The sequence below is a fragment of the Pleurodeles waltl genome, chromosome 8, assembly GCF_031143425.1.
Source record: "Pleurodeles waltl isolate 20211129_DDA chromosome 8, aPleWal1.hap1.20221129, whole genome shotgun sequence".
NCBI lineage: Eukaryota > Metazoa > Chordata > Amphibia > Caudata > Salamandridae > Pleurodeles > Pleurodeles waltl.
In genome coordinates this window covers 1238296173-1238314247 of record NC_090447.1, presented here as the reverse complement: position 1 = coordinate 1238314247, position 18075 = coordinate 1238296173, and the positions used below count along the sequence as shown (strand labels likewise).

The following is an 18075-nucleotide window of genomic DNA, read 5'->3' as shown; positions in this document are numbered from 1 at the left end:
CCAGCTCTGAAACCTGAAATTGAATGTTAAACTGTATTTTGACGATTTACTGATGTCACCATCATCTGCCTTGAATTCTAACAATAATGGGCATATTGTGTTGTTGTTAATTTAATTATTCTTTTGGAGTGTCTAACTGTGTTGATGTTTAGTAGGTTAAATCTTTCCAGATGCTTTGGTCAGCCTATAGGTTTCATGTATGTTTACAACTTTGTTTTGCATATCATATATGTATTGATTTTGGGATTGTAATAAAGCTTTGAAACTTTATTCAGGTTGGAGTTTGATTTAATGTTAAATTGTTCATGGTGTTTAGAATTGTTTATGGTATAATGTCATTGATTTGTGATTGAATAATTCTGACTACTACACTTTGCGCCAAATCCAAAGATTCAGTCGCCCTCAGTAGGTGAGAATAGTGATTCCACTATGCACTGGTGGTCATTGAACCCAGAGCGAGGAGAACATTCTTCCCGTGCCACAGTGCATCAACACCTATAGCAGGATGTAGACGGGGTTTTGAAAACTAAAGTGCCCAGAGTGGTGACACTTTGTGTGCTCCTTAATTCCTTAACTTCTAAAACTGTCCCCACTTCATGAATTTGATTACGTATTAGAAAAGCAAAAGGGATGCCAAAATACACGTTTTCTCCCCAGTATAACCCACATTCAGAGGATAGTATTCCTGCAAAAAAGGTTTGGGAGGAAAATTCTTCCTCAAAAGAATATAAACAGTAACATTTGCCTGTGCAGTACAGCTATGCAAAACACACTCGTTTAGCTGATTGTAAAAGTGTATTTGTCTTAAGTTGCTGAGGGAATTATAATTTTGCACATTCCTTTTGAAAGCTGTACATTTGTCAACATATATTTGAATATACAGTTGTAAAGGTGTTTGTATATTGGTATAAAGCACCCATAAATGGTTAAATAACTGTGTTTGCAGAATTCTCTCCACACATCCTTTTAGCTAATGTCCCAATCTCTGAGTCTCTCCTTATTGTTGCTACGGTGTTAACACTTATAGACTTTGTTCAAATGTCTATAAGTATGGTTGTGTGACTGGACCAGCACCTTAAACTTCCCCATGACAAAAAGACCATAAATAATATTATATGTAGCAAACATGGAAAGTAAAATGGAGCAGAGTGTAGAGGTGATTAGTCGAAGAAGAATACATGCCTTCATTAGACATCCTGAAGTTAGAAGTGCTTTCTCCGAATACATTTGGAAATGGAAGTATTTTACATACAGTGGGCTTTCTATGTAAAAAGCCAGTTCACACATTCGGAATGATCCATCAACTGAACTTTGTTGGGCTCAGTTTTTTCAAGGCTTTTCTGAATATGGGAAGGCGTGGGGGAGGGGAAGGCCATTTATCTGCATGATTTATATGTGAAGTATTTACTGATAGTGGCCCTGATTCCATGATTTCTTCCTTATATACTTCAACATTTGCTGTATTCCTTCTTGTCTGCAGTCCCTTCCCGTTTATCCATTTTTAAAACAAAACAAAATCCAATGTGTTTTATTAGGTTAGACGGGCTGCTTTCAATTTCTGATACAGCGAGAAAGCAGGTGTTTAAGCTGACACTACATTGAGTATGGGCATTTGCATTAGGATGCTGGCTCCGGACGCTAAGCAGCAATAAAAAACGAATAGAATAGCTTCTGTCTAACAGGTGCAATAAACTAAATGATCTGTATTTTCTAATAGAGAGATGGGTCGACAAATCAGCAGAGTTTCAAGTCTTGGTAGGTGGAGATCCAGAAACTACCCTGTGTTGTTCATTTCTATACCGAGATCCTCTTGAAACAACTAGCATCAACTTTAAATTCACACCAACACTAGTTCAAAACCAACAAACACCTTGGAGGTTTAGCCTTTGACATAAATAGTGCACTGGAAAAAATTTAAAAATCTGCCTTATTCAGACAGTCGCTTGAAGATTTCTTGTATTTTGTGGACTGATTTGCTCTCATATTCTGAACCACTGGACAACTAGGGTGTTCTGACCCTCAAAACATGGTAATTGTCTAGTCCCAACTATCATATATGACTTTTAGGTAAGTTACATTGAAATCTGAAACTGGCAGATGGTGTATGAGGGCCAAAGTGTGACTTTGCAAGCTCACAAGAGAGGTTTTGTGAACATGACTCCAGGATGCTCTTGAGCCCTTCACAGCTGTAGGCCAAGCAGCAGCAAGCACATGTCAGAACAAATATTTTTGATATGTCCAAAAGCCTGCTTCCAACATTAAATACACCACTTATTAAAGGTGCCTGAAGTCCACAAAGCCTAATTGCATAGAGGTGGAAGGGAAGTTGCATGTCTCTGTAGATTTGTAAAGTGCTACTTACCGCATAGGCTAAAGCAGACTATTCCATTGCCACGGCCTGACTAATGTACTGTATACGATTCATAAAATCCTAACTTGGCATAGGGACATCCATTTTACTAGTTTTAAAACATTCAATTAATTGCTGAATTTATATTTTTAGCTTAAATGCTGCAGAGATGATTTTTTTTAAATATTTCATAACTCTGCCTATGCCCTGGCAGCTCCTTGTACTGGTTCTTACAGTTCACACCTCCTGCGGTGACTGTCCAAGCCCAGAGCAACCTAGGAGAAGGTGTGAAACTGTCATCAGAACTTGTCTGAAGTACAGCAGGGCCTCCAGGGGCAGTTGACCTGCTGAGAGATTCCAATCAGGAAGACAGTGGAAAAACAATTGCAGAACCTCATGCACTGACGACATATCTACCTGCTCATATCAGAGGAGCACGAGGGGAGAAGAAGGAAGTCATAAAGTGTACACAAGGAAAAGACAGGCACAATATTCACTTTTATTGGAATTTTCATGTTTCTGTCAATGGAAAGATGTGATGTGAACCTGCCTAGGATGCTGAGCTTCTCCTGGCTGCACTAGCACCTAGACAGGTAGAGAGATGTGAAAGGAATAGTATGGATGGTACCTCGTTTAAGAGGCAGGCCTGTGGGCATATCTGGTGAGCCCCAGCATTTCAGACAGCCCTCTGCTACTTAGAAAACACCTACAACAATTCCTTCTGGGACAGGTTTTGACATTCATGAATAAAGATCCTGCAAATACTGGGATAGCTCAGAAAGAGAACTTAGTACAAAGACCCCGGGACCTCCACAAAGCACTATTGAGTTAAGACTGTATGTTGGGGCTCCACTCACCTGGAAATCAGAACATTATCTGGAATTTGGCAAAACCAAAGATACTACTGTTAGACCATTCCTGCTGCCCGAGGAAAGACTGAGGATTTGGATCATGTTTCCCTTTGAGCCCAAAAGCTCTGAAAGCTGTCTTTAGAAGGGCTTGCCAATTGAAGCCCATGGGGAAATTGAGGACAAGGACACCTTGAAAGAAGAACCATTTGACTGGTTTGGACTGGACTACAGCTGAAGCCACTGCTAGAGAGAAACACTGAGCCCCTCTCCTACGTCGATCTGTGCCCTGATGTACTAAAACTGTCTCTGGATGTTTGGGAGCTTTAGATGTGACCAAGAAGAGGACATCCATTTTTCTATGAAGTTGGTCCTTAATTTGTGGCATGTCCCTAAAGCAGAGTGACAGGGAAGTCTTTAGTCTATGACTTTGGTCCTCCCAAAAAGTTCCTGAATGTTTGAGAACATTTGGAGAACCAGGAACGAAGAAAATAGCGTTTTACTACAAGTTCTGAAAGTGTAACATTTGCTTACAACAGCCTTAAGAAACCCAGACTATTTCAGCTACAAGGCAGTTTTTCCAACGTCATTTCTCAAATAAACTGAGTACTTTTTATGCCCATTCTCTGGAGGGATTTCATTCGTTTCAGAGCTGAAAATGAATGCACTGCTGACCCCTACTGGCTATTTTGAAATGCACAGTCTCATAGGATGACATTGGCTTTTCAGGTCTTCATTGTTTTCTATGAACACTTTCTGCTTTTTCTTTACAGATTCGTACATCCTGATCCCTGTTACCAGTGATGGCTTTTATGTGCCACTTTATCATTAAACTGTGTTCCTTTTTTCCCAACCCGATCCGTTTGTGGTCAGGAAAGGGAATGTCCACACTAAACGACCTGTTCATTAATAGTGAACTGATGAACTTTACAACACATGGCACATTATAATGAACCTCCCGGACATTTTTTTTAGCCTATACACATATAAAACTGGCTCTTCATGATCTATTCTAAATCCAAATTTTGGCGCCTTCTATCCATGAAATATACCAAATATTATTCCTCATGGGGATCGGCAGTAAGATATTAAAGTGGCTTTATAGAGGTCATCTCCATCACTGGGATGAATCGAGAGCACCCCTTCAAGCACTATGGGAATTGGTTCTGTCACTCCATTGCATGATAATCAGTGGCAAAAAATACAGTAATATCCACATTAAAGCCCTCATTACGAGGCTGGTAGTCATGAGGCTGCCAGCCTCACCGCTGCAGTCATACCGATGCGGAGCTGGCAGCAAGGACCACCACAGTAAGATCTGTGGGGCTTGGCAGACGCCAATCCTCCACAACACCTCCTGGCCGGCCAGTGCGGTCGCACTGCCATGGCCAGAGGTGAGCACCTCCAACCCGGTGGAGGGCCTCAACCTGCCGGCCGGATTACAAGGCAACAAACCTCCAGGCTTTTTGTGGTGGTCACCTTGCCACGAAAACCCTGGTGGCCACGCTCCCTCCGGCAGAAATCTTCATTCCTGTTGCCAGCACACACATGCACACATGCCCCACACATGCACACATCTCCCCCACCCGGCCACACACTCACAAACACCATACTCCTTCGCGCACACATGCATTCACATACACACCCATTCAGCATACATGCACTCAGACACCCCCATTTGCTCACATTCATCCACACAAACACCCCCAAACACATGCACATACACGCACACACACATTCACATTCACTCACATACTCGCACTCATTCACCCCCCCCTGCAGACATGCACACACGCACCCACACACAGGCACCCTCTGCCCCCTCCCTTTTGGACGCCCACTTACCATCTCCGTCGACGAGGATGTCTGGGAGTGGATGGGTCCTGGCGGTCCTGCATCAACAGCACCACCATGCCAGCAGGACTCTGCCAAGTTGTATACGTATTATGGCTTGTAATACGGCGGGCGGATTCCTGCTGCTGTGGCGGTGCTGCAGATGCACCCACTTCTGCACCGCAGACCGCCAGCACGACTGCTGGAGACTTTCCACCACGAAGATGGCAGATGGCTGCCAGCACTTGTAGAATGGTGGTCTGCAGACTGCCAGCACTGGCGGTCTGGTGGGGAGTTTGGCTTTGACAGTCAGGGAAATTGACCGCCAAAGTCAAAATGAGGGCCAAAGTGTTGCATAACTCTCGATTTAAGTATATACAGTTCAGGGATTTAAACAGAGTGTACCTGACATCTAAATGCATTTGCAGAATTAGACAGAGTCGGGTTGCTTCTGATGCCACAAATTTGATGCCAATCTGCCTCAGATGCTTTGGGTTAGCAGCGGTCTGCTGGACTTAGGTTGTGCAGTTACTGTTCCACACAACATATCGTCCATTGGTTAACTCCCTCAAATTCTTTTAGCTAGAGCTTTTCCCCTGGCCAAAGAATTACAAGGCCTCTGCTAAATTCATAGAACTTGTACTGCTTTTAGCAAAGAGAAATATTTCTTTAAACTGGAATGTTCTACCTCTCCCTCAGAAGTGACATGGAGTAGAGTCTTGTTCCCTTGGCTTACATTGGAAAGTACACCTCTCCACAGGGGGAAGAGCAGGTTTGGGGAAGCATTTCATAACATAAGCATGGGATCTGCTAGTGAAAGTGTTTAAAGCTCCAATCAAAAACCATGATGACCCTCCATAGATGATCCCTGACATTTCTATATAATCATCGTAACAATTTTATACTTCTGCTTCATGTGATAGAGACTCTAGGGCGGAGATTTAATAAGATTTTGCCTCAGGGTCGCATCATTTTATTGGCACAGACCCAAAATAAAATCTATTTTGGTATTTAAAAAGCCATGGAAAGTGTGGCGTTGCTTGACTTTGTAAAAAAAATTGGTTACAGCTATGCATTGCATTGTGTTACCTTGCATTGTGGAGGAATTACGTGAGTAGAGCACGAGCGTTCATTTTAATGCAAACCCACATTACCTAAGTCAGTAAAAACATGGATTTGTGCCAAAATGTGGTCCCTACCTAAGGCTGGCACCATGAGTAGAAGTATCTTCATTTCCTCTTTGCATGTTTGCTGCATTCTGCAGCACACATACAAAGAGGAATACGCCCCTACGAATAGTTTTTGTGCACAAAGGAGACCCTTCCTGAACAAAAACTGTTTGCACAGGATGCCTGCATTGATGATACGCAACCAGAAGTGCACCAGCACTGTGAAAGACCAGAAGTGTGTTATATTGTAGTAGATATGATGCATTTCTGCTCACCCCCTTCGATGCAACACAGCACAGCAGCTTCCCTTTCTACCTTGCGCTGCATCAAAGTTTAGTGAATCTGCCCCCAGGTATTCTATTGAGACGGATGCTCTAAATTCTATGCTGACAGTTTCTTCCTTTTTCCTTTTATTCCCTATACCCTATTTTTGACATAATTTATATTGGGAATGTCTTCCTGATATGCTGGGAATTGTGTATTGTTGGATGGTGGGATGGTTAGCGGGGGTCTAGGGCCTGTTTCTTTTAAATTGCACAAAATTCACAATTCTATAGCTCCTGTTTTGAACAATGATTAACGTCCTTTCTGCATTATATTACTTACTCATGCATAACTGTGCTACATGTGTAAAGTGACTTTTAATAAAGTGCCAATAAAAATATATTAAAAAACTATGGGCCTGATTCTAACTTTGGAGGACGGTGTTAAACCGTCCCAAAAGTGGCGGATATACCACCTACCGTATTACGAGTCCATTATATCCTATGGAACTCGTAATACGGTAGGTGGTATATCCGCCACTTTTGGGACGGTTTAACACCGTCCTCCAAAGTTAGAATCAGGCCCTATTTTCCTTCATGCTAAATTGGTTGGGACCTTCATATTTTTCTGATCCTGAAAAACTACTGTATACATATGTCTTTAGGGAAGCCTGTCACCTTGATGCACAACTACCAGGGGTAAGCCAAAGAATCCTCTTTGAAACCTGGTTATTTCTCTTTGGGTACTAACTAGCTAGTGATTTAGTAGCTATCCTCTCTATTTGATAATCCGGGTTGTCACACATATATTCTCTGGATACTTTTACAAATTTGAAATTCTTATTTTCCACACTGATGAAATAGGGGCAGCAGGTGAGTAGGCCGGCTTGGGAAATCACTAGTTTCAGACCCACGAGGGCAGAAGCATACCCCATTCATCCCAGGGATTGTCCCTCTGAATGTTCTACTCTGCCCACGAGTCTTGTACTAGGTTCAGAGAAGATCAAAGCCATTGGTACCCTCACAAGAAAATAGCATTTTACTTTCTCTCACGTTTCCTCCCTAATTTGAACAGTGTCCTACAAGGGGTGGTAGAGCCAAGTTTAATTTACCCACAGACTTAGTAATGTACTCTCCCTGGTGTTGTTGCCTTGTTATGCTCTTTGCAGACCGAGAGGAATCCAATGCAACAGATGTGGCCTTTTAAAGTTGTGAGTAGAGTGGTCAAGTCCTGTTCTTACTGGCACGTGAGTACAAAGCACTGGTGAACTTCGGTGGCACTGGCTAAGATGTTGTGAGGGGCATGGGTAAAATATACCTAATCTGAAGTTAAAATCAAATTGGGATAATCTCCTGCACATCTGGTCCCAATTTGCACGATCAAAATCTACTAAACAGTTTTCTAGTTCTGCTAAAATGGAATTTTTTGGAGATAATCTGATGGTTAATTTATTTTTGTTAGTCACCAGGTGCCACATTGAGGTTTTTTAACCCCCCACAGAAGAGATCCATGCTCTGTGAAACCTGCAATATGAGAATACGCCAATGAAAACTTTCTAGTACTCATGGTGACCTAGCATCGTGGCTCAGCCTTTGACAGAAATGCTGCTTGCATGTATTAGCACACGTGTCTCCAACGGGTAGCTCGGGAGCTGGTGGTAGCTCTCTGGTATCCAAGATGTAGCTTGTAGAGGTAAAGCCAAGCCCAGCACTGCACTTAGAGAGTCTGTGGATAATAAAGAAGGCAGTACTGCTCATGTGAAGACCCTTTGTGTGACTCCCACTCAAACGAGTGGCTGACCATAATGATAACAATCAAACTTACAGTGTGTTGGTAAATGGATTCTGCCACATGATCATCTGTCTCCACTCAATCTAGCTAAGTCACTACGGAATTTGGCCGTGTTGTAGGCCCTTCTTTATCAGTCGCACCATGTGAGCAATGGCCAAGGAAAGAAGAGTGCTAGCAGTACCATGAGCAGTGGACAGTGTCTCTTCTTTTATTTATAGCCATGTTTGCTAAAACTGCCCATTCACACACTGGGATTGCTGTGAGAAACTGTCAAGACTTGGGACCTGATTGCGCGTGGCCCATAAATTCCTATAGAACTGATAACAGCAGTTAAGTGACCAACAGGAATTACATGTTTTTGTTTTTCTCATGGGATTTGGCTGCTAAAAGATAATGTGAAAATCTAGAGTGAAACATTCAGAAATTGGTTTTGGAACATTGATTTCCACTTTTAATTCCACCAAAAGCTTGGGATTTCCATTATTCCACATCACCTATAATTCTGGTTTGGGGGAATAAAATGAATTTTAATCTGTCCCTTAGTACAGTGCACCAAAATCACTGTTAGTGCACTCTGTTCTAGTTTATTCACAGCTAAATATTTCAGACCAGTAAGCAATGTACGTATGTGGGAACTTTGTATCTGGGGTAAGGTAACACGATTGTTTTAGTTTTAGTTTTTTTTTACTACAAGTGTGTTAATAGGTGAAAATATTAAAAACGTTTTATTAAACTATCTTTTTTGGCGCATGTAGTGCACTACCAGAAACAGTCTTTTTGTAGTGCTGCTGTTTGATGGCTTGTTGTCTTTAGAATCACAGTGATATATGGAGATAAAAGTGTCTGTGTTGATAATTTATTTGCATTACTTATCCTATCTGTGTCCTAGTTTATTGTGATATAACTTTACTGTTGGATTGCCTCTATCCATGTCCCTTCAGCATAAGATTAACGAGCAACAACCCTCAGTTGGTCCCATGTGACGATGATGATGGTCAACAAATCCCTTTTTTTACAACTGCACTAATCATTGTGGCTTGTAAGCCATCTCTAACAAAGTGAAATGTAAAACTTAAAATCCCGGCATGCCTAGCACTGTTGGAAGAAAAATCTGGACTGTGTGAGCGGCACCATCCTCGTATGAGCTCAGTTAACAACTATGAGCCTTCTTCCTCCATTAGAGTTCCTAGTTCTTCTGTGCAAGATCTTCTCAGCAAGTGGAGCTTAGCACATCAAGTGAAAACCCCAAATGAGTCTGGCACCGCTATAAATCATAAGATGGTTGTAGTCTTCAATACTGAGTAGGGAATATTGTTACAACTTAATATTGTACCACACCGAGCTATACCCAATTGTGATGAGTGACTTCAGATCAAAACAATCAGTCAATACACTGTTACTGTATAATACTCCATCATATGTTTCTGCAATAATGTATGCAATGAGACCTGTAGATATATTTAAAAAAAGTTTTTTAAAAACAATATATTATAGCCAAAACACCAGAGACAAAAATATAGAAAGGAGAGTGCATATTAGGAAGTAAGCTTTCCAAGTCCTAAGTCCACATCTCTGTACCATTAAATACATACATATCGCCAAGATACACACATTGCAGTTAGGTATAGAAAAGTTGTCCTCGCTATTGTATTAAGGTATAACGATATTCCCTGCTCGACTTTCAGGGCCCACACCCATGAGACTAATCAGCTGACTGAGCAGGAGCGGTATCTATGAGGCCAAACATCTTTTATTCAGTCATGACTAGACCCTGCTGCAAGAGAGGACCCAATGTGCCAGGCCTTTTCGCTCTCCTCTGACCCCTAACCTTACGGCCTGTCGCCACACTGCAGAACGGTATATTGCAGATGCTTACTGCTATCACAGAGACTCCGGCCGCGGTGCTGTTGGGCTTCGGCCCCGTGTTGAAGTGTTTCTTTATCTTTCCGGCTACTGACAGCTGATGCTCATTTTCCGGAAGACCGTCATCCTGCAAGTGTAAAATGAAATAGGTTCTTAGAGCTCCACTCACAAAAATCAAGGCTAAACGTAACTTTGCTTACAGTGATTAGAATGTGTGTCTAAAAACATCTCTGCTTAAGAAGTGCCTAACACAATCAGGCACCACAGTTTCAGAGGCACTACATATTTCGTTTAAAGACAGTGGCGTAACAAAAGTCGAGCTCCAGGGGCCCTCCTCAGCACCGAAAAGACTGTGCAGGGAGAAGGGGCCCCCTCCAGGTGCTTTGCGGGGGGGGGGGGGGATAAAGTTTCATTGCTACGAGCGCTACGAGGCCCTTGGGCAGTTAGGCGCTATACAAACATTTATAACATAACATAACATTGTGCCACTGGCTTAAAAAGCTGAAGTTTCAGTGCCGTGGATGAGAGCCTGAGTTGAATCAGTCTCCTGAATGCTCAATTTCTCGTTCGTTGGTGAAAGCCCACCAGCTGTCTATCCTGGTTTCCAAATCATATATAATTTACCTGTTCCTTCTGATCATTTAGCAGAGAAGACGGAATACACGCACACTATTTAGTGTATTTAGTAAAGCGCCTCATGTTGTGTTATCAAGTTCTGCTTTTGTCTCATTTTTAAGCTTGTGGTAAAGGGTTTTGCCTTTACTTTCCTGCACTGCAGGGCCTTTCTGTGGTAGTTGTTTACTGACATCATGCCCACGTGATCTGCTTTACTATCTCTACAGCGTTAGCAATTACTGAACATTGCACAGAAAGTATTGAAGTCTAGTCTTTTGTTCCATCACTTACATACACAGAAAACGTGAATAGAAATGCACAGTATCCTTTGCAAAAAATAAAAACGAAGCAACATGTCATAGAAGGTCCCTGGATGGAACGGCAGGAAATATACTTTATCTGTCTAGTCTGTATGAAGCCTTTAACTGTTCAATCCATCGTTGGTGGTCAACATGGCTCATCTACGTAACATTTGCCCCACAAATGAACAAATATGGTGCCCTCAGTAAGTTAGAAGCCATACACCTATCATCAACATATGCATGTATCATTTCAGACATAAACTCATTGAGAGGACCACTGTGAATTGTGGTGGAGACCGGCTGCCAGTAGAAGGATCAAGTCTTATAATGCCCACCTTTAACAGCAGCTGCGACTGTGGCTTTCTCTGTAACTATATGCCGCTTTCTCGCCACCCTAGGAAGGTGAAGCTGTTATTTTTTGTTTATGAGCAAGCACATGTATGTGCTACAGGTGATGAAGGAGTAAGTGGTGTAGAGTATAACTGCAGAAAAATTTAAGCAATTTAACAGTAGTATCATGAGAGTGACATTCAGCAAAGTTTGAGTCTGGGTTTTCATCTTGACTTGAATGCACACCTAATCCGATCATGCCTCTGAATGGTGGGCACACTTCAAATTTGTGTGTTGATAATGTAATGCTTGTTGGAGTTTGTTTGACCCCCTGCAGTAACATGTGCTTCATATCGAAATCACAACCTGTATGAAGCAAATCGGTAGATAACTCATTCATTGTGAGTAGTCATTAAGTGCTCATAGTGAACACCAGGAAAGTCACGAGAATGACCAGGATATTAAACAAGCATTGGCAATGCCAGTAGGTCTGACTTTAGATGAATGTTCTATGGCAATGTAAAGCAATATAAGTAAATAGCATGGGACTGAATGTTTATTTGTTTTCGGAACAAATAACCGGGGAATAATATTGGTGTAGGTTAAAGGGTCAGTGACAGTTGCACTACCAAGCCAGACCTAAAAATCCATGTAGATTAGTGACTGCCCTCCTCCCATTTATGCTCCTGCCAGTGAAAAAACAACATAAATTATCTTGTTATCTAAGCCACTTTACTAGCATTACAATGTCATTTGTGTGCCCCTGAAAGTTCAAGCTCAGGCTGCTCAATAAACAAACAACACAGCTGTAAGGCAAGCACTTTTTTGTGGAAGCACACAATGTCTGCCCAATCAAAACATGTTCTTGTGGCTCCAAACATGGAAGCAAAGTCAAAGTCACTCCGTAGTAATGCTCACATAATTGTCTGGTGACAGTTATGCTGTCAAGCTAAACCATAAATACATACCAAACACTAAAATCACCATGTGACCAATGAGCTACTTACTATAACCCAGGGGTGTTCAAGTACTTGCAAGGCAGAGAATCGCTGGTTGACATCTACCTGGAGCATCATTGTGATCAGTTCCTGTAAATAAGCAGGTAAATCCATGTGAAAAGACAATCACAGGGAAGGTAAGCTCTCTGCTTTCTTAAACAATGTGCCGTGTGCTTTACTGAAGATCATTATTTTACAAAATATTTATGCAACAATTCCGCGAGTGCACAGGTCAAGTTCACTAATTCATAAGAAAATAAACATGTTACACAATGTTAGAATACGAAAACTTTAGAAAAATATTGGCTAAACAAGCAAAGAATTCAGAAAAAAGGATTTGGGTACTATTAGACAAATCTCCAATTTTAGGAGAGATCTGAGGATCTTTCATTTGCACTCATTTCTAAATCAGTGCCCTAAATAAAGCATTTGAATATGTTCTACTGACCTTTTTCACAGAAATACTGCATAATATATTGTGAAGAATATATTACAGTGTTGATCCTTTCGAGCCTTTTTAACTTGCACTTAGACTCAGTTAACTTCTAAACACATATGTTCCTGTTTGTGAAAATATATGTAGGCCACAGTATCTAATGACATAAAATTACCCTGTCAAAATACTATGTCCAGAATATTGACTACCACAATATCCTGAAGGTAAATACATATAGGTAAGTACATATTTACTAATTGTAACTCCACATCTACATACCTTGAAGGTATATGTAGTCAAGGTACATAGGTGTAGAGTCAAGAATATAAAATTATACTTTTTCTTACAAATATATATACTTTTAGGTTAATTTGGAAGTTGATACTCTGGATACAATATTTTAATAAGATGATATTAAAAACTCCATATTTTGGTAGAATATCAGTGAAAAACATTTTTATACTGAGTGTTTAACCTTCGATATCATAATATTCACTTTTGGTTTTGATCAAAATGTTTTTTAAGTTCTCGAAGTCTTCTTCTATCACTATTATATAGGGAATATGTGAAGCTTGCAAATCATGACAACCTATCCAATTGTTTGACAATAAGGACTTTTAAGAACTATTGGAATCCTGGCTTCAATTGATGGCAATTCACCCTTTTCCCCATGTCTACCTGCCTCTTTCCTATTGCACAATGGTGCCTTGGTCACATCCGAGGCACAAGATTCCACTCCTACATTTTAGGTTAATGAAGAACAAACCAATAACAAAAGTACACTGTTCCTAACTCTAGGGTGAACAGTTAAAGTTTAGGAGCTAAAACCCTCACACACCCGAAAGGGTGTCATGCTTCATCATCGGGAAGCTCCTCGTCAGACCGGCTGGTGCAATGTCTGACGGGCTCCCCTTTCGGGGGTTCTTTGCCGGAGATCTTTTTGATATGTGGTGGCTGCCGTTGACCATACCCTAGGGGGCAGGTGACAATTTCCCAGTACTCCAGGCTTTCTAAAGTGGTTGAGCATCATTCTCATTTCCCACTTAATTATGTTTTTAATCTTGATCGTAACCCCTCTGGATAGATATTAAAACAGAACAAGTTCAGGGGTTTCTAATCAATCTTAATTTTATCACTCTCCTGCCATTCAGAGTGTCTGACCTTCATAATTCAACGGTACCACCGCCATGCAAAGGCTGGTGGACACGAGTTGTCGGGCCATATGGGGGCCCCTGCACTGGCCCTGCAGTTGGACAGCCCTGTCATGCTTTTCACTGCCTGAATTATCGATTATGAGCCGGTGTCAATGTTGTGGGTAGTTTCCTACTGGGCGAACGGGAAACTCATAATAGGGCCAGCAGGCGGAAGACTGGCGTGGCAGTTTTTCTACCTGATAAGTTTGGCGGGCGTCCTTCGCCGCCCGCCAAACTCGTAATGAGGCCCATAGTCCTATTGGGAATATGTATACTAGGTGTTTTTTTGCCACTTGGCAGTAAGCAAGAATACATTTTTGCTCCCTCATGGAAAATAAAACATTCAGTTATATAGAAAATGTTTGTGTTCTTCCACATTTCCTTCTCCATGTATATTTGAAGGCTGTTTATCCCAGGACTCCATTTCCTTCCACCTGGATTCTTGTGCACTTAAGCCAAGGGAAAACTTGTTCACAAATGCTGATATCTGTACTATTCAGCTCTTGTTTCCTAACACTTAGATTTTTATATCGAAAAAGCACAGACCAGCTGTGGGGAAGAAAGGCTGACTTAGTTGTAGGTATCCAAATATGGAACAATTTACCAACAAAACCATCAGTGGTGCGCCAGCTATCAAATTATTTGAGCTACCATCCAAGTGCTCTCAAATGCCAATAGTTTGAAAAAACAATCAAACACTAATTGTGAACTTTCAAGAAGAAACTTGTGGGTGCCGGGATTTACTTAGAGAAAGGCTAATCACCAACAAGACACTGATTCAGAAGAATTCTTAGCAATGCTAAATATTGTGCACTGCTTGATCCAGGTGCTTTTTTCTCTGCCTTTGGCGCATGTTTTTTTTGTATGATTGCTAAAATTCAGCTAATGGTCATTTGCAGAAAATAGGTTACATATTTTACAATTAAATAATATGATCCTATAATAGTAGACACTTCAAGTTCAGGATGTTGGGCTGTATTTTGGATTCCAAAGGAACCAGTGTAAGTTAAGCAATGTCTGCTTTGTAAGATTTGCTTTGCTTGTTATGTTGTTTGTTCTTCAATCTTATTTCAGCCCACTGTTCTCAGAATGTAAGTGAGATTGAAAAAGGATACTAAATTACATAAGGAAAAAACATTGACTGGTGAGACTTAATTGAGGGACCGTCATCATAATTATTGGTCACACAATTGGATAGAAATCAGGAATTACTCATTATCCTCATTGTAGCTAATTGTTATCAGAGTTTGCTCCAGTAGCCTTAATACTTTGTCAGTCACACATTCCCACTCAAGAGAAAGATGGATGGGGATTTCCATTTCCCTTGTGGTGTTTAAGACTCTTAAAGCTCTGTTAAATTTCCCCACTCATCTACCTTTCAATCACTCACTTTTAAAAACATAAGAGAAACAAATTGTCCATTGAATTTTATTCTAGGCAATACCTTTGCAGAGTCAGAAACATTGTCCCAGTAAGGCGAAGGGAAATCCATCTGGCCCATCAGAATCTGATCAAAAAGCACCTCTTGGTCATCGCCACTTCTGCAAAGACAAATTCCCAAAACATGAAGACAACGGAAGGCACCAATTAATCAGCCTATCCCGTCCAACCCTTAATCTGCTAAAATATGTCCTACCCTAGATGTTGCAAATGAAGCACACTGACTGTAATGTTACTGCGGATGCTGGTTTTAACATATTTGTCTTCTGCAATACGGCGGTTTCTACCACCTTTATGTCAGACTTCGATATACAAAAATATCATCCGACAAAAGTATCATAGCCAGATTATAAACTACCACAATATTGTGAAGGTTAGTATTTAGGCAACTATAGATTTACTATTCTTAATTCCACATCACAAGTAAGTCAAATGCTCCTGCTCTACCTCAACAATAGCAATAAATAGAATAATATATTTTGTTCTTTCGCATATCTGGTACATGAAATATATATTTTTTATGTGTACTTGTTCTTATAATGGCTGTTTAACCAAAACCAGACTGGAACAAGTAGGATTTATGTTGTATGGTAAAATCACATTGAAGGGATCTCATGACTATACAGGGAGACAACTCTATTAATAAAGTGTTGGTTTCTTGTGTAAAGTAAATCTTACATACAATCTGTATGGCAGTAAAAAGTGTTTTACTCATGTCAACATTTCTATGTGAACATTTTTTATTAGAACAGGTGCACTGTATAATGTGTGTTATTGGGCAACATTTACTTTTGCAGCCAGGGCATGAATACACACACATCTATGTGTCATGATAAATTTATGTTGAGTTAAGAACAGTGATTCCCCACTCACTTATGTATACTCACCTTCACGGTGAGGCGGAATTAGGACTACAATATTTTTGTAGGACAATATTTAAAACACACTATTGTGGTTAAATACTGTTTCAACTATTCTTGTGCCATGCTGTTTCTGTTAACATTGCCAGCACAGCATATGAAGTCTGTGCATCACAGACAGTAGAGATTCTCTTTAAGGCCATGTGCTCCTTGTAGCTGAAGACATGTGGCACAGTTTCAGGAAGGGGAGCAGCAGCGTGGAATATTGAAAAGGCCAATCAAATAACAGAGTTAAAGGGAATGTTGCACTTTCATTGAACAACATTAATACAGCACATGGCAGCAAATGACATCTGAGAGACACAAGACAATCAAGATGCTCATTGACCAGCAAGCTGCCCATACTACATACCCACGGAATGGAGGGAAGCCGCAGAGTAGGATGTATGTGATAACACCAGCTGCCCAGATGTCCACCTTCAGGCCATAGCTGTAGATAAACCACACAGCACTGGTTAGAGCTGATACACTGCGAGGTGCTAGTATATGCCATAAACACTATAGCAATGAAATGCATAAACCAATATGAAATCACAACTACGTACATGGCCAGGACAATATAAGCTATAAGAAACTCAGCTGATATGACTTTGGAGAGCAGAATGAACCCATTCAGTTACATGTTTTTTTTTTAAGTATAGCCTGTAAAGATATAACTGGTTCAGTACAAAAAAAACAGATGATACACCAGACATTAACCTCTAGGAACCATTCAATATGATTGAATGGAGAGACCCTTCACCCTGCTTCAGGCAGGTCGCTCCCTACACCGGTGCCTCTGCTCCAGGTGCCTGTGTTTTCTTGGATTCCTTTTTTTCCCGCTCCCCTCTGCCCCCGCCGCTTTGTCCCCGTGGCCCTGCCCCCCTGCTCTCCCATTTGCTGTTGCCCTCCCCCCTCCCTGCTGCCACTCCCTCCCACCTCCCCTCATATGGCAGTCGCGCGCGCTGCTGGCGTGCCTGAGACAAGCCTGTCTGCACCCGTCCGTGCCCAGACCGCGCCCAGCGCCAGTCCCCCTGGCCCACGAGCCTCCTGCACCACCAATCACCGCTACACAGCCAATGACCTCCACTCCCTCAATCCAGGACGCTCCTCCATCTGCTTCCAGTCCACTCCGAAGCACACCAAAGGACCCTTCTCCTGCAGAGCCTGCAACTTCACCTGCACCCTAACCACCAAGCTCCGACACACAGCCACAGACAACCACCTCAGCTGCTTTCTGCTCAACAACCGCTCCGTCCACAAGCACGCAATCGAACTCTGGGACCTACTGACCCCATCATCACCCGACGTCGCATTTCTCACCGAAACCTGGATGAATTCGGCCTCGGAACCAGACATAGCCATAGCCATACCTGAAGGCTACAAGATCACTAGAAGAGACCGCAGCAACAAACCAGGAGGAGGAATCGCCATAGCTTACAAAAGCACCATCAGAGTCTCCACCAGCTCCCACAACACCATCAACTACGCCGAGCACCTCCATTTCAAAATCCACGTCAGCGCCAACACCACCCTCAGAGGAACACTGGTCTACAGACCCCGGGCCCCCGACCTCACTTCCGCGCCGACATCGCCGACATCATCCTCGCCCAAGCCCTCGCCTCAACTGACTACATCCTCCTCGGCGACCTGAACTTCCAACTAGAAAACAACAACGATATCAACACCACCAACCTACTTGCCAACCTCGGCCTCAAGCAACTCGTCACGTCGCCCACCCACA

At 41.9% G+C, this 18075-nt stretch overlaps 1 protein-coding gene across 4 annotated transcripts in view; it reads right to left on the bottom strand.

Moving 5' to 3' along the window:
* Positions 1 to 18075, bottom strand: part of DCLK1 (doublecortin like kinase 1) — a 1081753-nt gene that overhangs the window by 73391 nt on the left and 990287 nt on the right. For all 4 annotated transcript variants that reach the window (XM_069205533.1, XM_069205532.1, XM_069205535.1 and 1 more), the window contains 4 exons: positions 16705 to 16782; positions 15437 to 15533; positions 12373 to 12453; positions 10132 to 10245 (listed from right to left, as the gene is read on the bottom strand). In XM_069205533.1, the coding sequence (XP_069061634.1) occupies positions 10132 to 10245; positions 12373 to 12453; positions 15437 to 15533; positions 16705 to 16782 (370 nt within the window). The remainder of the gene's footprint in view (positions 1 to 10131; positions 10246 to 12372; positions 12454 to 15436; positions 15534 to 16704; positions 16783 to 18075) is intronic.